The sequence below is a fragment of the Engystomops pustulosus genome, chromosome 7 (assembly GCF_040894005.1).
Source record: "Engystomops pustulosus chromosome 7, aEngPut4.maternal, whole genome shotgun sequence".
NCBI lineage: Eukaryota > Metazoa > Chordata > Amphibia > Anura > Leptodactylidae > Engystomops > Engystomops pustulosus.
The window spans coordinates 39,972,626-39,996,452 of NC_092417.1; the positions used below are offsets into that span (position 1 = coordinate 39,972,626).

The 23,827-nt window shown below is 40.9% G+C and overlaps 1 protein-coding gene across 10 annotated transcripts in view; it reads left to right on the forward strand.

The window, feature by feature from the left end:
* MIPOL1 (mirror-image polydactyly 1) overlaps window positions 1-23,827 on the forward strand; it is a 276,231-nt gene that overhangs the window by 221,509 nt on the left and 30,895 nt on the right. For all 10 annotated transcript variants that reach the window (XM_072115538.1, XM_072115539.1, XM_072115537.1 and 7 more), the window contains one exon: window positions 7,043-7,137. In XM_072115538.1, coding sequence (XP_071971639.1) covers window positions 7,043-7,137 — 95 coding nt within the window. The remainder of the gene's footprint in view (window positions 1-7,042; window positions 7,138-23,827) is intronic.

Sequence of the window (23,827 nt, forward strand, 5' to 3'; positions counted from 1 at the left end):
TATCAGGCCACACCCCTTTTGTCGTAGAAGGTTGATAAATGAAGCATAAGGAATTTTAAACCATTTTTATAGCAAGGATTAAGACACATTTCTATCGGGACTAGATTACTAAATATATATTCACTTAATCAAAACTGGAGACGCGTGACCTTTCATAGGGGGATTCTGACCTCCCAAATACTTACATCAAAGGAATTGCGTGAGATTTATTAACCTGTCTATGCCAAAACGTGGCACATGGATATGCCGTGTGCCACATTTATTCAGGGTTTTATACCATCTTTGGGCAGTTTTCCCACTGAATAGGGTGTGGTCTCTCGGATATTAGTCAATCTGTGAACCAGAAAATTCTGATGTAAACTAGACCAACTAATAGCTGGTCCAAAGTACAATTCCGCAGTTCTAAACTACTGCAGATATTTCATCCCGCATGATTTATCTGGTGCAGAATACGACTGTGGAGTTTGAATATGCACTCGTCTATTCGCCAACAATTTTTATGCATCTTCCTCAAACCTTTAAGGTTTTTTTTTTTTAAGGGAATCCTTTACCGCCTCAAGAAACACCTAGGGGCACATATATCACTCCTATTGGGGGGTCTTTTATTTTGTGCAACTTTTCGCAGTTTGCAACTTTTTAGGTGCAGAATCAAGCAGCGTACCAAAGGCAGTGTGCCCGATCTATCATTGTAGCCCAGATGTTTTTTTAATTTCTGAGACTTTTGGGCTCTGAAATTGTCCCATAATAAGTTACAAAACAGTGCATGCTAGACCCAGACACGATTTCGCAGCTACTATTTGGGACTAAAAAGTCGCACAATGAAAGAAAAAGTCGCAAAATTGAGACTAAACAGGCAACTCAACACATGTATCACAAAGGGAAAAAACGTAAGATACATTGCGATGATCAAGTAGGCCAACTTCAAGAAACTTGAAAGTGGCAGCCGAAAAACTATGATACATGTGCCCCGTGGCATGCATCATTTTATAGATGTAGCTCCACGGATCCCGACGTTATTGGAATTTTCAGTCCAGCATCCCCCATTCCACATCAATCAGTGCTGTTAGTTGTGGCACCCATTAGGTTAACTAGACTGTTTACTCTCAGATAGGTGGTGCCAGACTGACAGAAGGGAAGCCTAATAAGCAGATTGGTTGCTAAATGTGAGGGGTAAAGAATAAAATCAAACTGCATCAAGAAAAGTGGAGCAGCACCTATTAAAGGATGCCAAACTTGGGTCCGGGGTCTTGAAGGAACCCTCCAGGCACTGCTGATTCATTGAATTGTGCAGGGCCTGAGGGAGGAGCATGACTCTACATTCTAGTAAGGTTCTAGGAATGCAGTGAAAATGAGTCCTGCTCCTCCCGCCAGGTCCTGCACCATGTATTATTGAAATAATTAGCTTTGACTGTTTTGTTCCATTAAAGGGAACCTAACACCACAATTCTACATATAAAGGTAGAACAGATGGTAGGTGGATGTATGGGACGTGAGGATAGCCCTTTTTAGAGCTAATCCTCACGTCCCAGCTATCTTCTTAAAATCTTTAATACCCTAATATGTAAATTTTCTAAAGCGGCTACTGGGGCGTGGATGAGGCTACACGTCGCGGCTACTCCACGCCCCAGTAGCTTCTTTTCTCCTCGTCCAAGAAGCCGGAGTTGTGCGCATGCGCAGTATTTCTACCTTTATAGGTAGAATCGTGGTGGTAGATTCCCTTTAAAAGGTCTGCAATCAGGACTAGGTTAAAAAACACTGGATAGCTTCACCTTAGTTGAAAAAAAATCTAAGAATGTCCACTTCCTTAAAATGCAATGAAATTCACAAAAAGATTCTAACCCACTTATGGAGGGCTATCCTAACATCTGAATAGTCAGGGCAGAATAGTAGTTATTAGCCCGGTGAGGAGTGATGGAAGGACTGTACACTTGAGAAGTACCACATACAGATATGTAATAAGGTGAAAAGAACAGTCAGCCACAGCTTATTGACTATTTCCAGGTAGCAAATATTTGTCTACATTAATAAAAAAAACCTTTAGTGATGTATACACAGGGCTTCCGAAGAAGTGTGAAGAAGTTGGAATCTGCTTGGGACAACATAACCGTAACTTCTTTATCATAATACAAGTAATAAAGTCATGTTATTATAAATAAAAAGCACATAGATAAGGCTGATGTTCCCGCTCCTGTCTGTCTGTTTGTGTGCTAAGCCTGGGGAAAGCAAACAGATAAAAAAAAACTTATACTACAGTATTTATAAAAGAGAAAGCAGATACACATGAGAAGCGGCTGCATTCAAAAGATCATCCTCTGTGTACAACACAGGGGGGCCCGGTTTGCCCAAATTACCCACATACAACTACAAGTGCTTTAACCCTGTGGCATCTTTGTTTTTTTACTCCCCTCTTTCCGAATACTACCACATTTTTTACATTTTCCATTTAGAAAGACTAAGGCCGGCGGCACGCGTGGCTGTTTGAACCTGTTTTTCGGCCGTTTTTAAGCAGTGCATTAAAAATGCATTCGTTTTTGAAAAACTGATGCGTTTTCAAAAAACTGATGGTTTTCGGAAACTGGATGCTTAAAAACAGCCCAAAACGGGTTCAAGATGCCACGTGTACCGCCGGCCTAAGGCTGCATTCACACATTGTGTTGGAAATGTGTTTTGAAACACAATTCATATGGTACTGGAAGGTGCTTGGCCCAATCGTGCAAACCGTTAGGTGTTTGTTCCCAATCGTCTTTGTTTCAGTGGAGGCCCAAGCCTGTTGCTTTTAAATTGCATTTCAAAACACAATTTAAAAGCAATGTGTGAACGCAGGACACATTGGGGCTTATTTACTAAGGGTCAGCGGAACGCACTTTGGTCGGATTTTGGAAATTTTCGGGATTTGCACCGCTATGACAGCTATTTAGAAGGGGATTGTGTCGCACATAATCGGATTTTGGCGCCATCCTGCCAGCTTTCATGCAACAGAAATAGGGGGCGCGGGATTTGGACTGAGCACGGGATTTAACTTTAAAATTGTGTCACATACAATGCACTTACATACACTGGGAAGAAGAAGGTGAACCTGACCTGATTGGGGAAGCGACACATGCAGGAGATCTAAGTGAATCACGGCACACAGTCAGACATTCCGGATCGGGGAATACACCAGGGACTGGTAAGTAAATGTGCCCCATTGTATTTCAATTCACTATTTACTGCTGCAAGTAAAGTTGACAGTTTCCCTTCAAAGGGATTGTCCAAAACAGAATAAATGGGTTCCTTCAGGCTCCATTCACATGAATGATTTGCATTGGTAGTTTAGTGTTAAGCACTTGTGTTCGGTAAGTAGCAGCAGATGTTTTGGTGGTTTCTGGCTGCTGAACGCTTACTGGTCATGAGAAAGAGGGTCCCAGTTTCCATAATAAATGGGGCAATAGGTTGATCATGCACCCTGCCACTCCTTTTCTCTATTTCTAACAGTCCCATAGACAGTAAATAGAGGGCGCTTACTCAACCTTTTGCTCCATTCCTTGGGATGCCCAATAGTGCATTAGGCATAACATGTAGTCTTGGGATTGTTTTTGACCGTCTCTTATTGTAACTGACTGCCAGAAAGCATCATATTGTGTAGAACACAAAGCTTTCTCTTCAGGAACATTTTGGGAATAAGTAGTCGTAAGAATATTTCCAAGACCTTTAGCGCACAAGCCTGCTCTGAGCTCACCTTCTGATAATTAGCCTTTGCTTCAGTACCGTTTCTGTTGGCAGACACTCGTGAACACACAGTTCCTTCCCCGCTTTTGTAAGTTTCGCAGGTAACCCAACCCTTCCCTCTCCAGAGCAGTTGCATCAGAGTCCTGTTAGGTGGAAGCCATTTATTACTTTATTGGCAGGGAGCTGTGAGCCGGCAGGTGTCTGGGACTGAGGCATGGCCGGCGTAAGGCATCCTACTACTAGTCTCCACTATAAACCGTAAAGGTTGGGGAGGGAAGGGGGGGCTCTTGGCTTTTGTCCCAGTTAGATCTTCATTTTGACATATGGAGAATGTTTGTTGTTTGGGCTTAACAGGATGTGATTTTCTATCTTTCAAACAGTCTGCTAACTTGGCAGCGAAAGACGGTGCGAGCGGCGAGTGTGCGAGTCCTATACAGAATGTTGGGGCTTAGTTGTCAGAGTATGAAAATATCAAAAGACACATTTTCTTGTAGCTTTCTGCTCATCTTATACATGCAGCACTCTGTATTCTCTGCAGATGAGATATTCCCATTTACTTTTGTGGTGTCTTCATTTAGCATTTCTGTTAAAGAAGTTACATTTCACCAAAATAATTCTACCAATAAGAGGGTATGTAATATTTTAGTATAAGGGAATACTCAGCATCTGCCTACTCACCTGCACACATTACACATCTACCGTATTTTACTAAAGGGGTTATCCGGGTTTTAAAAATTACTTAGGGCCAGGCTGGGAAGGGCTATTTAAAAATAATAAACCTGTACATACCTCGTCCGGCGCTGATGATGTCCCGCGCCGCGGTCCATCTCATCTGTGTGCCGGTTTGTTTGCAAGGGCGCACAGGGAGCTTCCAGCCGGTCGGAAGCTCCCATCCGACACCATCTCCCAGCGCTTACAATGCTGAGATATAGGGACGGATGGGAGGAGCCCAAACAGGGGCACGGACCGCAGCGCGGGACATCGGCAGCACCGGAGGAGGTAAGTACATGCTTATTATTTTTAAATAGCCCTCCCCAGCCCAGCCATAAGTAATTTTTAACACCCGGATAACCCCTTTATATAAATTGACAATTGAAATAGATAATGGGTGATGAATACCGGGACAGGTCCCTTCACATTCATGGTATCGAACTATGTTGGGATTGAATGTGGTAACACCCAGTTGACAGGCCTGTAAGCTCTAGCGGGCGCATGTACTTCTGATGCTGCATCACTGCAGCCCATCAAGCAACAAGTCTGTGTCAGGTTGAGATGCCGAACCTCAATTTCGGGTCCATTCATCTCTATTTTTGACAAGAGAAACCATTCATACAGCAGTGGATTATAACATAGGCAATTTAGGTGGTAGACCAGGGCTAACGCCTTCTAGGGGGCCTTGGGCCACCCACTAAATTTTATAGCTTCACCCATGAAATCCTCCAACATCTGTTCTTCCTCTCAATATGCATTTACACAAGAGCCATTTCAGGACCTTTGAAGGTCCTCCAACAGTCCCGAAACCATAGATTGATAGCAGGTAGAAGGGAGACATCTTTCATTCCCCAAGAAGCTGATTCTAGCACCATATGTAGGAAGTGATTCCAAAGGCTATAGGATCTATAATATGTATACAGCCCAAGGCCCATGGCAGTGATAATCTGCCCCTGCAATCATAGAGCAGCTTTCAATCTTCAAGAGCAGCATATGAAATAAAAGCTGTAATGTCATTGGTTGCTTTGGACATCAAGATAGATTTCCACAGTTTTTATAGCGCATTCATATACGAAGTGCATGTTAGCGAGAAATAGGGAACAGATAGGAGGGAGAAGGACTACAAGGTTTATTTTGTAGTCTGTAACCATGAAAACGCATGGGTCACCCTAAAAGCTGAAGGCACAAAACGGCATCTTTCTTTCTGTATGTGAATGGGAAAAACAATACAAAAACCGAAGACTTTGGGCAGTAAAGTCATTTTGTCGTTAGCGCCTGGCCGTGTTTACTTAGGGAAATAGTTGTAAGGTACAAACTGTGAGGAGGAATAATTGCATCTTCCTAGAACATTACTGTCTGCCGCGGTGTCACAGGCACCAAACTCAAGCGGGTGATGCTTTAACCCCTTCTTTATACCTTCCCAACTAGTTCTGAATGAAATTAGAAAATGAGATGCCCGTGTTATTAGTCCTGCAGGAATTGATAAATCTATAAATCTTCACTAGTGGGTGTAGGAAGCATCATTTCCATTGTTCTTTAAACCATTGGAGGAGATGAAGAAAATGTCTGTCACTAAATTTAAAGCAGATGTCCCGCTTAAAGGAAATGTACCACTTTGTAATATAGTATCTAAAGCAAGAAAATGTGTTTAGATACTGATTCCAAATCATATTTGCTTTAGACATAAAGGCATGTAACAGGCAAATAAAGGCAAATAAAATGTGACAAAGCAAAAACATTCATATGGAACAAAAGGAGTAAGGGCCCTGCTCACAAGAGCTTACAGTCTATGAGGAAGAATGGGGCGACAAAAGACTATTGAGGCGCCTGATCACATGGATTCAGTGTTCATCTCTAGAGGACGGCTGTGGTACATGCAGTAACTCCAGTCCATTTAATTTCCAAAACCATTTTGTTTCTCTGTACAGTCACTTCAGCAGCGGTGGTCGTATCCAACAACAACACTCCGGTTTCTAAGGGACCATATGACTACATTTATGGGAAATTATCTTCAGACAGGGAAATTTTTGTTAATAATATGCAATTGAAGAAATGTATATATCTGGCAGATAAACTAAAGTTCAATTCCCAGATGAAAATACCCCTTTAATTTCTCCAGAAAACGCTTGGCGCTCTGTTCGACTACTAATTATGCATGCCTCTAGCCTTTATTAGATTTGGCCACTCCACCCCCTACCCAAGAGCCTGCCCTCGGAGCTTTGCTCGGCTCCTAATAATGGAAGCCCATGCATTAGAAACCACCCACTTCCTCCCCTTCTCGAAAGCTGGTGACATCACACATCTCCTGAGAAGTGGAGGGTGTGGCCAGAATCTCATGCACGACAGAGACGTGCATAATTAGAAGTCAAGCAGAATGCTGGGCCAGAGAGCCAGAGCCTAATATGCATAATGTATATAGATGTTTTCTGGAGAAATTAAGTTCTTTTAAGTCTAAAGAAGATCTGATCCGACATCAGTATCTAAACACAAACCAGCAGGTATGTCATTTCTGACAAGTTTCTTGTCAACGTCCCCTTTAATTTTGCATCCTGGGTGGTTTACAGTAGTGAGACCCTGCAGCCTTCAGGCTTTATAAATGCTACTGTCTCTTTCTCTTTTCCAGGCTCCATTGACTTTCCTTCATCATAATCAGGACAAGTTGGCTGAGGACTATAAGAAGCTGGAAGAAGAGATCCAGACCCTGAATATATATTACAGGTACCCCATCATCCCGCTTACCATTCATCACATTACAACTCATTATTTATCACTTAAAGGCATGCTTACAATGGGAAATGCCCCTTTTACCCCTGCCATCTCCTCCATACACCTTTTTTCCCTCCCTTTCCAGCTCCATCACTTGCTGGTAAGAGCCACTAAAGTGTAACCCATCTCCAGCCTAGTGTGTGTTGGTGCAGGGTGTCACTTCCTGCTGTGCCTTCTGACCCTTCACCTTTCCACACCACCCCCCCTCCTCACCAAACAACCTGAGAGAGAGTAGACAACCAGCATGGTGTACGGGGACTGTGTAGCATTTTCTCCCCTTGATGAAGTTAAATATTGGCAGACAGTCCCTAAGTATGGCAGTATGGTGGTATGGTATCAATGAGACCTGTCAATCAGGAACAGGGAGGCGGGGCAGTGCATGGATCCATGAATATGCAGGTCTCACATACTGTGATTGGACTCATATCAGGATTATCATTCATCATTGCAGCCATAAAAGGAACCATATAGGGAGAAGGACAATGCTACCAAAACCCCACTATTTAAAGTGTCTAGGTGCAGAGCTGTTCTGGCAACCAATCAGAGCTCAGCTTTTATTTTCCAATAGCAGTTTATAAACTTAAAGCTGAGCTCTGATTGGTTTCCATGGGCAACTAGAACAGTTTAGCTCAGATATTTCTGATAAATCTCCCCCATAGTTTATATCCAGCTAAAAACAAACAGTTGAACTGAACTCCAGAAAATCCCTAAGGTAATAGATGGACAGTGTAAAAATTCATGAGGATCTCACATGTTTTACTTGAAGTGGCAGCAATATCATGGGGTGTTCCTGCCCTCCTCATGTGTTATGCCTTCATGTCACTCGCAAAGGGCAGTCATAATAAACTGTCCGCCTACTCGTGCCCTCTTTACACGCTCACATTTTTACGCTCTCATTCTTGTCATTTTTGCTGAAGTGCTCAGAGTTGAAGCTGTCAGAGATGTCTTATTCTTACCACTTTTACCCCTGAGTTAATGCATAATTCAATGGCAAACACTTTGGGCTGTCCTGATAGGTGGGGACCTTAAAGGGAGTGTCTACTTTCTTCATGAGGGAAAAGATGATCATACACATGATGGATTACCACCTCTCCACAATGGCAGATGTTGGAGGAGATACACACATGCTTCCTTGGCTGAGGGTGCGTGTGCATTGAGGAGTTGATTGATGAGCTGTCCATCAAATATGGTACAGCTGTCTAAAGTGGTGGCCATCTTTACACCTTAGATGGTTACATGTGTAAGTTTTCAATAGCTCGGTGATCCTTACTACGGTGCCAATTATTAGTGTAGGATCTCTTCATCACTTCATCAACATATTCCACAATGCGGTATCCACATTGTCGTTAAAGGGATTAGCCTAAAAATAAAGGAAAAAGTTGTAGATTTGTGGTGGTCCGATTGCTGGGACACCCAATGATCACTATATTAGTGGGTCTTCAGCCCCTAAAGAAAAAAGTTGTAGATTTGTGGTGGTCCAATTTCTGGGACCCCCAATGATCATTATATTAGTGGGTCTTCAGCCCACAAAGAAAAAAGTTGTAGATTTGTGGTGGTCCAATTTCTGAGACCCCCAATGATCATTATATTAGTGGGTCTTCAACCCCTAAAGAAAAAAGTTGTAGATTTGTGGTGGTCCAATTTCTGGGACCCCCAATGATCATTATATTAGTGGGTCTTCAGCCCCCAAAGAAAAAAGTTGTAGATTTGTGGTGGTCCAATTTCTGGGACCCCCAATGATCATTATATTAGTGGGTCTTCAGCCCCTAAACGAAAAAGTTGTAGATTTGTGGTGGTCCAATTTCTGGGACCCCCAATGATCATTATATTAGTGGGTCTTCAGCCCCCCCCCCCCCCATCTTAATAATTTATTTCCCTAAATACAGATGGACTGAAGGAATTCAGAATGCCATATATCCATCACCGGAGGAAAGAGAAACCACCACAAACTTTAGAAACTTTAGGTTGTTGTAATATGTCTACAGCTACTTGAGTACGTGACAAAAACCCACCAAAATTGAAGGGGTATGTTTAGTAGTAAATATTTCAATTTATAATAAAAGATGGGGGGGGGGACTTGTTTTATTGATGATACAGTAGGGGTCCAGTGAACATGACATCCCATGCTGCCTTATGGTTGCTTTTTGGGTTAAATGTAAACCTGTGGGACTAGAAGAATAGTGTAAAAAAAAAATTTCAAAAAATGAGGACGGGCGTTCATCCAAATTTAGAAACCACGGCATGTGGCAGACGGGTCATATAGAGTTCAGCTAGCTGCGCCTATGGTAAGAATCAGGCAGGACTTCTCAATAGTCTTTTTATTACTCATAACACTGTGAATGAATCTATATCTTTCTCTATATAACTATAACCGGACATTCTGGTTTATCCTGTTGGCGGATTTCTACCTGTCACCAGGTGCAGTTACACTTCCTCCGCGTACAGTTAGTGTTATTGTGGCTTCTCAATGTTAATAGTGTTCATTCTGCATTGTAATTGTTTTGATACTAATTTTTTTGTGTTGAATTTCTAAAGATTTTATATATCTATAAAAAACACAATGGTTGGGGGGGGAGCAACGGGATGGACCTCCACTATCTACGGAGAACTGGACCAGGATTTACTACTCTTCTACCTACTCCACAGGTGAAATGACCATCTTTCTCCACGAAGAAGTTGACCATCTTGTGGGAACTTGTGTCCTTCTTTCTTACAATGATGGGGAGTATCACATTAGCAATTTGAACCTCTAGGTATAAATTATCTCAGCTATTTATGATACATCTGCAGAATAATAAGTAGGGGTCTTACCTCTGGGGTTTTGGGCTTCGGTAGATTGTGGAACGTGTAGCTCATGCACGTTCTATATATTCAGGTTATAGGAAGTTCTAAATATAGTGGAAGCTTCCATTGACTGTAAGGGGGGGGGGGGTGCATATGTGCATGTCTGTGTCCTAGCACAGGGGATTTTAGGTTATAGGTACCTGCAATGGTCTGTCTGGACCTCAATATTAAATCTATAACATGCATTTCACATATAGTAGGAAATTTCACTGATAAACCCAGATGTTTCTTATATTATATAACTTTTTTCTGATATAGTATTTCTTTCCCTAAATGTACCCACTGAGTGTTACTTGTCCGTTCTTTCCAGGACTAACTTCATAGGTGAGTCTCTTCTCGTAAAGGTACATTCTTTAGATTGTGCAATTAGCTAAGACAGCCAATGAAGAGTTAATCAGCTCACTTCCAGGCCCAGAGATAAGCGGTGGCTTGTAATCGGTCGGTGAGAGCGGTTCCAGCCAGAATGTCACTACGTGGAGAAAGCGTCACTGTTCCACCTGCTTCCTGCTATAACATAAACGAAATACAGTAGAATGAACTTTCGTATAGCAGGCATCGCCCTACGTAGCCACCTGAGTAATAGAAATCATATTATTATCTCTATTTTATTGGTGGATAAATCATAGTGGTTCAGCACTGCAAATCTAAGAACCTGTCAGCCCCATAGGATAAAGCATATCATAAAGTGACAGCTAGAACATTCATCACACTATGCTAAATCTATAATACGGTCCCGGGTCCATTCCATATTCTGGTACCGACCGATTAGTGAAGCATTTAGTCTAGGTTCTAGTTTTTCATAATTTCTCAAAGTTTTGTGTTTACTTGGTAATAGGCAAACCTTTTAGTATCAGTGAAAATGTCCGCTCACCCTGCAAAAAATACACCTTGTGCTGAAGTCATGGTGATGCATCTTTTTTTTAAAGATTTTAAGACATTACAAAACATTATAAATTTTGTATATATTTAGCATGACCTTAAAGGACATCTACCACCAGGATGAAGGGTTGTAAAACAACCACACTGACTCTGGCAGGATCTGCTTTTCTTTAAGCTTCCTTTGCACTTGTTTTCAATAAAAAAAAACACTTTGAAAATTATGCAAATGAGCCTAAGGGGCTCCATTAGCACATATGGTGCACAGAGCCCCTGAGGCTCATTTGCATAATTTCAAAAACCTTTTTACTGCAAAAACCGCGGTATAAGAAGATAAAAGAAGAGCAGATTCTGCCAGTGGGGGCACACACCAGTATCTCAGTGGGCTTGATCTTGGTGGTAGATGTTTTTTAAGAATCAAGGAGAACATATTATTCATGCCACACAGTCAAAACCCTAAAAATAAAGCTTACTGGAAAATGGCACAACTGAATTTTTTTGTTAGTTTCTTGTCTTTGTTATTCACTACTCCATGGCATTTGGAAATTTTTTCCCAGCTTTCCGGTAGATTACACAGAATAGTAAATAGTGCCTCTTGAAAGTATAAATTGGCCTGAAGATAAACAGCCACAATCACAACCAACTATAATTTTTTGTATTTTAGCTCCATTGACATGTCCGCAAAAAGTCAGGTAATTCACGGCTTCTATAGAGGTGCATCATGCACTTACGTCACTGTGTCCGAGCCATGTGGTTGCAATGCAAAAGATAGGGAGGGTCCTATTCTTGGGCCAACAAGCGTTTTTTTGTTTTTTTTTTAATTGTTGATATTTATTTATTTTAATTTTGTTGATTTTTTCTTTTTTGGGGTTTTTTGATTTGCACACAGCCCCCTTCTCCCCCCTGCTCACGGCTGTTCACATGGACATGTGTATGCAACATTTCTTCAATTGGATGTTATTAAAACAAATGTTCCTGTGTGAAGATAATTTCTCATAAATGTAGCCACGTTGTCCCTTAGAAACTAGATAGCTTCCTCGGATACGACCACCTCATATTTTGGCAGCGGTGGCCAGACATGTGTTATTGAGTCCTGCCTGGCCACTTGGCTTCTGCGACCACTACCACAGGACATGCAGTAACTCCCGGACATGTCATATACAAAAACCTTTTGTTTCTTTATGCAATCCCACCTGCAGCGGTGGTCGTATCCAAGGACACAGTCTTGTTTCTAAGGGATCATATAACTACATTTATGAGAAATTATCTTCACACAGGAACATTTTTTTTAATAACATCTAATTGAAGAAATGTTTATATATGGCAGATTAATGAAACTGAATATGACTGCCCAGACGAGAACACCCCTTTAAGTAGATTTTAAAAAGTTTACATTTTTGAAATGACTTTTAATATATGTTCCCGTCAGTGTGCGGATGGTATACGGCGGCAGGTCGGGGCTCCGTGTAGCTACTCTGCTTTATCACATGTCTGGGGCGAGATATGGGAACAGACGTGGACAGTTGGCTGATTTGCAGTTGGGATCTTTTAGTAACAGGCACACAAGGAGAGAGGAAAGATAAAGCTGCTTTTAAAAAAAAGTTCTCTAGCGTATCTGTGTGATAACAGGTAAAACACCTTTACTGCCATTAAATATTTACCAAGACTTGGCTGTAGGGCGGGTGCTGCGCAGCGCTGAGTGTGGAGCCATTGATAAGAGGGGCCAGTTAATGAGTAACCACCCAGGGCGCACATTCCTTTTAAGTCTCTCCTCTCCCCTGAAAATGACCTGAAAGAAGTCAGACGGGAATACATATCTCTTCACGTTTCACAAGAGGGGCCAGAGACGAGTGCCACATGCAAGGGGGACTGTGGTCATTCACTGGTGATGTAATCGCTAAGAGTGACCTAGAGAATTCAATGAGTGACTTGAAAGATAATCTTCAATGAGGCCAGACTCCAGGGACCCGGGCGCGACTTCTACCTCCGCTCCCCCCCTATTACTGTGGCCCATTGCTGATGATCCTGTACTATATAGAATGATACATTATCATGTTCCGACACTAAGGCTCTCATTGATTAGTTTGTAGGATTTGCACCCAGGCCCAGGAGCCTTAGGGACCCGTATGGAGTCTACTTTCTCATATAAGCATTATACAGTTTAGTGTGGGCGGCCTGATACAGATTTTGAATTGGTGTCTTACAACTTCAAACCATGTCTCATGTTCATTTGTAGCAGTTTTTGGCAATTTAGCAAAAAAAAAAACTATTTGGTGTGAATCTGTACCATCTATTTCATTATCCATCTTTTAGCCAATAAAGTGCAGTAGATGGGAGTCCTTGCATCATAGTAATATATGATGCAAGGAGTCCCGGCCTGTCAGCAGAATATCAGCCATGCTATAGCATTTGTTGCAGTTTGGCCTAGGAGACAGGGACTTCTTGCATCATATAGCCTATGATGTAAGTATTCCCATCCACTGTACTGGGCTCGGTCTGTGGGATCTGATCAGTACACAGGTCTGTTTCCACAAACTGAACACATTCATGTACAACAAGCTTTAGTCTGATGATAATTTTAAGAGAGCCCAACAGATAATTTGATCTTGGGTACTACCCACCGTTTATCGACCCCATAAAGTAAACCCAAGTAGCCTTCAAATTTGGTTGCCTTCTACTTGACCTCTTGGATCCTTTATTGGATTGGAGTCTGGGCCTATTAGATCCTCTGGTTGGCCAGTCCTACACTGTCTACCGATAGGACATGAAACATTGGGGAAGATTCATCAGAAGTGTTAGAGAGCAAATCTGTTCTAGTTGCTCATGGTGACCATTCAGAGCTCAGCTTTCATTTTTAAACTGCTGTGGGAAAATGAAAGCTGGGCTCTGATTGGTTACTATGAACATCTAGAACAGTTCTGCTCCCAGACACTTCTGATAAATCTCCCCTAGTGACTGAGTGGCCTCAGTATTGCTTAGTCCTAGTGAAGGCATGACCAGTGAGGGCTGTGATTGGCTACACTGGTCACCTGACCCAAATGGGATGTCTGCATTGGAAAAAGAGAACATGGGTAAGGCAGGTCAACTTTGCAATAGAAAAATATTATTATAAAATAAATAGTTGTGTGCCCCTCTGGTCTGTCTGCTGTCACCATGCTGTCTTTGTTTTGCTTTTGTTATAATGATTTTTTTACAGTTTGGAATAGCGTAGTATCCTATTTTTTTTTTTATAAATGACCATTTAGTAGGATTTAGATAGTTCTATACTTATATTTACATTTTTTTTTAAATCAGAGCTTTTTATTGAACATTTTCTAACATTTTTCACAAACAGATTCCCCCCCTTCCTCCCCACCACCCCCGCTCTTAGACAAAACTCCCCCCCCCCCCTCCCCTCCTGAACAGTCCGGACATTTTGCATTACAAACAATCACCTACCAGGATTTTACTTATATTTACATTTAATCAGAATTATCGGGAACCAGATCGTTTTTACTATCATTTTATAGTATAAGTCTTTGTTTTTTTTTCTCAGTAAAAGCTGAACTCTCGTCCACAGGTTTGCCCTGACAGCTTAACACCATAAGGCTAACATACCAGTCTTTTTTATTTTATTTAGCCTTCCATAAATGATTACGTTATTAATTAAGGTATTTTTTTTCTGTAATTCATTTTAAAAAGTGAAGCTCATATTGTCATTACAAACAGAGTGAACTTTTTCAAGTATTTATTTATGAAAATATTGTTGATTGTGGCTTACAGCCAAATAAAACCCAAAAGTCAGTATCTTAGAAAATTAGAATAATCAACCCAAAATGCATGAAAAGGATTCTAAATTGTTTTAAAAGATCCCTTAGTCTGGTTCAGTAGGTGACACAATCATGGGGGAAGTTGCTGACTTGACAGATGTCCGGAAGGCAGTCATTGACATGCTCCACAATGAGGGTAAGCCACAAAAGGTAATTTCTAAAGAACATGGCTGTTCTCAGAATGCTGTATCAAAGCATATTAATGGAGAGTTGAGTGGAAGGAAAAAGTGTGATAGAAACAAGCCACTGAGAGAACCGCAGTCTTTAAGAAAAAATTTGGGGGAGATTCACAAGAAGTGGACTGTTGCTAGAGTCAGTGCTTCAAGAGCCACCACACACCGATCTATACAGGTCATGGGCTACAAGTGTCACATTTCATTTGGTATCTACAACATCAGAAGCGACTTACCTGGGCCAAGGAGTAAAAGATCTTGGACTGTTGTTCAGTGGTCCAATGTTGTTTTCAGATGAAAATAAATTTTGCATTTCATTTGGAAATCAGGGTCCCAGAGTTTGGAGGCAGATTGGAGAGGCACAAGCCAAGCTGCTCAAGATCTAGTTGAAGTTTCCACTAGAAGTTTGGGTGACGGTTTGGGGGTTCATATCATCTGCTGGTGTAGGTCCACTACGTTTTATCAAGACCAAAGTCAGCACAGCCGTCTTCCCGGGCATTTTAGACATGCTTCCCTCTGCCAACAGCTTTTTAGAAGTAGAATTTTCAAATTCCAGCAAGACTTGGCACCTGTCCACACTTTCAAATGTACCAAAACCAGGTTTAATAACCACAGTATCACTGTGCTTGATTGGCCAGCAAACTTGCCTGACCTTAACCCTATAGAGAATCTAAGGGCTATTGTCAAGAGGAAGATGAGAGACACCAGACCCAATAATACAGACGAGTATAAGGCTGCTGTCACACAACCTGGGCTTCCCGGACACCTCTGCAGCGCCATGAGCTGATCCCTCCATGACAGACCACATTGATGGTGTCATTCATGCAAAATGGGCCCTGACCAAGTATTGAGTGCATTTACTCCACATACTTTTCATGTGGCCAACATTTCTTTGGTCTTACAGATTCTCTTATGTAATATTCTAATTCTCTGAGATAATGACTTTTGGGTTTTCCTCGGCTGTAAGCCCTAATCATCCACAGTAACATAATAAACACTTGAAAAAAGTTCCCTCTGTCTGTAATGACTCTATATAATATACAAGTTTAACTAAATTACTAAAAACATTTTACTTTTTGTTGATATTCTAATATATTGAGAAGGACGTGTAACTGTATATTCCGGGCTCTTTAACTGTGCATCAGCAAAAGTAACTCTGAGTGTCCTAACCTTTAATGAGGATAAGGACCATATGGAGAATGAGCAAAGTTAGACTGCAATGTGTGCCAAATGGGAGGGATGTGATTGTAAAAGTCAAAAAGACCAGGAGATGGTTGAGCAAGACAGACGAGATATAAAAGGGGTGGGGTGCACGTAGGCTTTTGTGTCTCGCTCCTGTCAGACGTGTGGACTTTGATACCCAGTACGGTGTTTACATTTAATTAGACAGAACACGATGTGACAGACCATCAATACTCGGGACTGATCTCCACTCCATCTGCCTGACAGAGTGGAGCCCTGCACATATCACCATCACTGGACATGTAGATCAGTCTGTGTTATAGCTGAAAGCTGCATTTATAATTCTGTAGGCTTCAAAGCTGTATTTTCTGTAGTCATTTTTATCTTATTCCCTCTCCGCAGAATAGAAAAGGAATGTAATTATTGGGGTTCTGTCTACTAGGACTATCCATGACCCAAATAACGGGAAAAAGCAGCATTGTAAATCATTCAGGATGCATTCACACGTTCAGTTTTTCAGTTTTTGCACTCCAAATCAGGAGTGGAATGGAAAAAAAAACAGGAGCAGCTTCTCTCGATGATATGTTCTCACCCATTATAACCCACACCTTCTTTTGCACCTGCATCTGAAAAACTGAACTTCTGAACGTACGCCTATAGCAGTAATTGGGGGGCAAGTGTAGTATTCACACCTGCAATCCAATTGGTATGGGACAAGTTAGGGGACTTTCAGTTCCTCCATTCCCACAAGGGTTTACCTCTTTTTCTGGCACCACCTCTTTAAGAGAGTCATAGACTTGGGATGAATGAACCCCCTGACTGTCTAATGCATATAGGAGTCTGTAAACTTTCCCCCCGCTGCAGATATGAGAGAAGGATCAGGAAGAATTTCACTATAAGCCCTTCACACAGCAGTATTCTGCCCAGTATTTTGCCTCCGTATTTGGCAGCCATAATTCAGAAATTGATCTTAAACACAGAAGACGCACAAAACTTTTTATTATATATTTTATTAGTATTACATTAATAATTAGCAAAGTGCACACAGTCATTGAAGTAAAGCCACCAGTACAGTAAGGGCAGGTGATTACCTTAAAGGGGTTGTCTAGGATTATTTTATTTTTACCAGGCGTCCCAGGGGGTCCGAAAAACAACAAACAGTGTATACGCGTCTCGCGGCCGTCCATTACTGCCATGGCGATGACTACACCCAATGTTCATCCACTACACCCTCTGGCCGTAGCCTGTAGGATGTATCACACACTGTTGATTCTGCATCTCCGTTAATCATCTGTGTACAAACAGAAGCTGGCAGCGATGGGGAACCCGGCACTGCATTGGAGCGAGGTAAGTATACGCTGTTATTTTCAAACACCCCGTGACCCATATTTAAAAAAAATTATTAATCCCAAAAAAACATTATACATAATGTTTCCCACAAAATTGAGAAAAATATGTGTTCAGCCTTTCCTGCTATGTAACATGCCACCTCGACTGTTTTTTCACGTTAATAGTAAAAGGGTTATGCAGTATAAAAAAAATGTAATAATAAGATGGATCTTAAGATGGATCAACTTTTTTTCCACCTAGATATAAATCCAGTAATATCCATAGAGAATACAGTGCATTACAGCAGATGTTATTTACATAGAGGATATATGTCTGATCTACCATACTCATGCACTGCTGGAAATATTTGGCTATTGTGAAAGCTGCTTAGAGATAGGATGAACATATTTGTACATATTTGCTTGGGTTTATTATCCAAGTCTACAAATGTTCCCTGTATAAGACCAAGGATAAAGTTACTTTAAGGAATATCATTGATCAGAGGTACTATTGTGGGAAAGATGTCAGTATACATCACCCTATAGATGTGGCTCCTTTTTTGCATACTGTTATCTGGAGTTGTTTAACCATCTTTAGAATAATTGTGCAGAAGCAGTTGTTGCAGTATAAACTTTCCAAAGTAAAATGAGGGCATGTATAATAGCTGATGGTGACCTTACACATTAGGTGGTTGACCAAACCTGCCAATGTCAATGGAATGGGAACTGTAAAGACTCAGAAGGGAGATGTGCATGGTAGTGTCAAGGTCCATATGCATGGGTTGATTGTACAATTATTAGATCATAGTAGATGAGAATGAAAAAAGACATTGGTCCATCAAGTCCAACCTATAAATCTAAAGGAAAGCAAAAATAACCCTAGAAGGCTGGTGCCAGTTGTCTCAAATTAGGGAAGAATTTCTATCTAACCCAAATTTGGCAGTCATAATTAGAGATGAACAGACCCGAAGTGTAGGTTTGCTGTTTGGCGGTGCATTCCCCCCGACAAGGACACCATGGGGAATCCTAACCATAGCATTGGTTTCTCGACAGCCAGTGCATTAATATGTCAGTGTTGGGAGGAACATGCCCTAATGCAGAACCCAAACCTGCACTCATCTCTACTCATAATCACTCCTAGATTCTACCTTTTTCCTAGGTTTTGTTAGGTTTTGTTTCCATAAGCACTTATTTTTTTGGTCTCCAAAAAGTCCTCTAGGCCTCTCTTAACAAAGTGTTGGCCATTCTCTCGCTCACAAAGTGTCAGCCATTGCAACAACTTGTGGCAGAGAGTTGCACCGTCTCACTGCCCTTATAGAAAATGTTCCACTATGTGGATTTGAGGGGTCAAGAAAAAAATAGCTGAATAAATTTCAAACCTAAATTGTATGACCGGAATGAGAGAGCCCTCCAGATAATGATAGCACCAGGTCCTCCGGTACCAAATTTCTCAGTTCTGCACCAAAATTATCAAGCTGCAAACATGGTCCATATGTTATCAGTGTGTGATCCATTGCCGAGCTGTATGTCCAAAAAATGGTCTTTGTTTCATCCGTATGTCATCTATTTTTGCGGCATAATTCATGACATCACTATCTTGTCTCAGCCCCTTGAAGGGTCACATGATTAGATTACCAAGCAAGTGGATGACACATGTGTGGCATCAGTATTTTTCACATTCTCACAGACTTTTAACAAAAGGCTCGAGCTGAAAACACGGACAGAATTAGGATTTTCCACAGCCTCCACATGGATCTTTGAAAAACACATTCATGTGCATGAGCCCATTAAAATGAATGTGTTGTGTACCATCCTTAAAAAAAAAACAGCATGCAGCCAAAAATAAGGTTCCTATGCATGTAACCTCTGACTGTTTCTATAAAAGTTTTCATTGCTTTCTATAGAATATCAGAATAACTAGTGCCCCCCCACTCAGATATTCACTGCCCCTCCCCCCACTGCTCTGTCATTGACTTTGGACGTCACCTTTAAATATATTACTGAAAACACCTTTCACATGTTTGTGTAGCAACAAGGAGCCGGGTTATTACTCTCGGTGCTCTCAGCAATTACAGGCAGTAATGTATTCAGTGACATTCTACAGGAATATTACTTTCTAATATTGTGTGCTGTACCACTCGCGTGCATATTAATCTCCCCCGGCACCGGACGCAGCTGCTGCTGACATTTCATGATGATGGGTAAACGGCATGTTTCATTTCATAGCTCAGGTCAAACTTTTTTCTGTTAGTGGAGGTAAATACTCTGAATAGGTAAGATACATTTGCATTACTCAAGTGATACTAAGGCTTCATCTCGTGCTCGCATAACGGGGCTAGGCCTCATCCATACTTTTTGTCGTCCATTTATTACTCTTAAAAATAAATGTAAAGAAAGTTAATCTAATTTATAGTGATTAAATATCTACTTTAATGAAGCAGTGGAATGCTAAAATTTGGGATTTTTGGGGTTTTCTGAAGGGCTGCCTTGTATGGATCATCATTCAAATGGGCATTTGTTATCTGGTCTTTGGGGGATAGCATACTGACCCATTGATTTCTATGGGTCTGTTCAGAAGTCAGTTTTTTTCACAGATGTGCAGACAATTTTTTTTCTGCCATGCAGACCACAAACCTCCATAGAAATCAGTGGATCCGCAAAAAAACGAATGACACACAGATGACTTCCTTATGCGGTCCCCTTTTTCTCAAATTATGCTACGCAACCAACAGGACAGGCTAGAGAATAGATTAGAAACCCATCTATTCTTTTGTAGACGGATACAGAACGCACTGCACAAGGATGTCAAACAATGGACACGTCTGTCTGAAAGAGCCCTAAGGATGATTATGACCCTGATGTCTTTCAACTAAAAATCATAGAGAGGGTCTATAGAAAGGAAAAAAATGGTAAATAATACTTCAAAAATACTTATATTATATTCAATGTTATGACTAGTACCATTACCTTTCTACAATTTCCTTTCTACAGACTCTCATTTCTCTCATTTTTAGTTGTCCCTGAGCTGATGGCTGGAGACCTACTGTAGATGTGATGTTGTCTCCCTATGGACAGCAGAAAAAACATTCTGCCCGTTCTTTCTTTCTCACTAAGTAGCAGAGTTGAGAATATTATACGGCAGTACTAAACAGTATTATGGATGCAATGATAACAATATGTCTCCATCACTTGGCTCATCCCCTACCCCTCTATTTCCATATTCTTCTATTGGGCAGCTGTGCGTTAACATTTTAGTGGGGCACATTTACTAAGGGTCCGCAGATCGCACTTTCGTCGGATTTTCCGAGATTTTCGTCGCTGTGACAGGTATTTAACTGGGGATTGTGTGGCACGAGATCGGATTCTGGCGCAGCTACGCTGGCTTTCATGCAACAGAAATCGGGGGACCGGCTGTCGGACGATCCGACTGATTCAGACTGAGCGCAGGATTTAAGTTTCGAATTGTGTCTCAAGACATGCACTTACCTGCACCAGGAAGAAGAAGGTGAACTCCGGCGGACCTGAGCGGGGAAGCGACACACACAGGATATCGGGCGCATGATCTTAGTGAATCGCGACAGAGTGCTTTATCATAGGACAATGCACTTTTGTGCCCCAAATATGCCCCAGTAAGTTGGAAGATCTCGATTAATTCCGCTGAGAAGTCAGAAGTAGTGAGCAACTTAGGGAGACCTCTAATAATAGCAACGAAAGTTGGAATATATAAGAATTGAAGAGCCTTAAAGAGAATACAGTAACAGATATTTTTCGGGAGTTTAACATTACATGGTGCCTGGGGGGATTTCTACAGAGAATCAGGGAGATATATTAAGACATAAAGTAGCCTTTCAGTTATTGTAGACCAAAGAATTGCAAATATTGCAACATTTGAATTGATTTGCATAGTTAAATTTATTTGATGGTGGATCTTTATAGTCAATGGATGAAACGGAAATGTAAGAGGAAGAGAGAGGGTGAAAGATCTCCAGGCATCACATTGCTACACAATGGCACCCTTCTCTATACAGATTTTTTTGAGAAAACAATTGTGTTTCAGTCCTATTCTATAAGTACATTAAAATAAATTCATAACAACATCTATCCATCAAGAAGTGTGCATGTGTATGAGGAGTTTGTGAGGAATAACTGTTGGTTGGCCATGTATTCCATAGATGACGATTGAAGGCATATATCCAGTAACAAATGACCTATATGTAAAAGCAAGACCTTTCTAACATGGTAATAAATTTGTGCGGAGCTTCACATACTGAAGATAACACAGCTAACATGCCGATCAGGGTGACATCACATCCTTCAGGCAAGTGACGACAATATCATGTGCTCACATAATCCATCAGCTTGATGTTCATCTTTGGAGCCATTAGGAAGTGACAGTGCACAGGGACTGAACATCACACTGAGTGACTCATGACCCATGGATGTTACTAAAGAAAGAAATCTATAGACAATCTATGTCTAAATGGAACGAAAGATGAACTTAGACTTCCACTTGCCTTCTAATTTTAGTTTCTATTATTCTCCTATAAAACTGTGAGTTTTGTCCAGTGCCAGGGTGGGGGCTAATTTGCTGATTGGTCAGGGACCCCCAAAAGATTTGAGGGGCTGGTTGCACCACTTTCATCAACTGAGATTGCATGTGTTCTCTATGAGGAAAAAGGTAAAAACTGCTGCCAGTCTCTTGTGGACTGAGACTCTGAGATTTAGGTCGGAGAAGTCCTTAGACATCTTAGATGGTCACTCATACAGCAGGAATCCACAGGTTCATCCGGTCCTCACCTAGTGTGTATGACTAGCCTATAACATGTTGATCCCTCTTCTGTTTTATTAGGCATTTTACTAGACCTAAGCTCAGTAGGAGAAAAAGACACATTGAATGTGAACACAGCATTCTACCAGAGGCCTAAAATTTAGGTTTGTTTTCAAGCTTGAAATGATACTTTGGACTTTTGGAGGAGTTTTGTTGACTCCGGTCAGTGATAAGGTAATCATATTATGGACGCCCACTCATGTCCTAGAATCAGTGACAATGATAAGGAGAGATTACTGGCCTCGGGACCCTCTGCTCACATTGCACTATTTCAGAATATTTTCTGTGTCAAATCTCCATAAAAAACAATCTCTTACATAAGTTTTTTTCAGGTGTCGACACATCACAAGGCATAGAGCTCATTTTATATTGTAGTTGTAGTAATAATAATATCTATTTTTTTTTTTTTTGTAGAGCAAAGTAGAAGCCAAATATATTGATATGTAAAGCGCTACGGAATTTGATGGCGCAATATAAATAAAGATTATTATTATTATTATTAATAGTGCCTGCATGTAGTGCTGTACCACCAAGTAGTAACATCTTCTCATCAAGGACACTTGTAATGTAACACTTTGGAAAGTAGGGCTGACGGGAGGGAGCAATCTCTTCTGTGCTCCCGTCCTTGCGTTGTTAAAGCGGGACTTAAAGGAGATGGATCCCTAAAGGCGATTTTTGTATTGTCTGTATATAAGACTAAAACATATTTACCATCAGTTTTTCTAAGGGGGAACTTTGGGCAACACTAAACCCCCCACAGATCCTAATGCACCACTGGTTAAGTGTCCCGAATAAGCGCAGGTTATCAATGTGTGATCCACCGCCTCTACCAATCATCATTTAGTACTATTATTTCAGGGTTATTGCCAACTGGAAGCCAACTAAAGAGAATGAATGAATAGAATGAAAAGTTTTTAGAAACCTTCCATGGCGTCTACACATCCTACATCCTGTGTGTAGCTTGACCGATACTGTGAACTGATCTTCAACCACATATTAATGATCTATTCTTATACATTAATATGTATGACCCAGGAAACCCCTTTTAGTAAGCTTTAACCTGCAAAGAACATAAAAATAAAATAAGTTCTAATAAACGTTACATATCGTTCCTACAATGGTTGAAAGTGCAAGAAAGCACTAGTGGTGCAAGGAAGAAACAAAAGTTGTACTTTTTTTCTATATATATTTTCATAAAACACAACTGTAATGCAAAAAATGTACAAAAACATTGCAGATTTTGACAATAAACACTTCAAGTATAACTATTTTTTATGTTTATTACAATTGAAATTCTTGTTACTAATTTTAGTACCAAAAAAAATCTGCAGCATGAGCAGGTCTTAGTAATCTATACATAGAGCTGGTAGAAGTTTACCAAATCTCCAGCTCTCTTTAAATTAAAAGTATAACCCAGGCACAGTTTCTACTTGTAAAATTAACATGTAATTAACACAAGGACAAGTATGTATGTATTCACAATGACGCTCCTCCATAAGTGGTGTAACACCTTGAGCGGATAAATCGGGAAAAATATTCTCGGAGAACACCCTTCTGCAAATTACCTAGAAAGGATTGCATCAAAGATATCTCACTATCTAA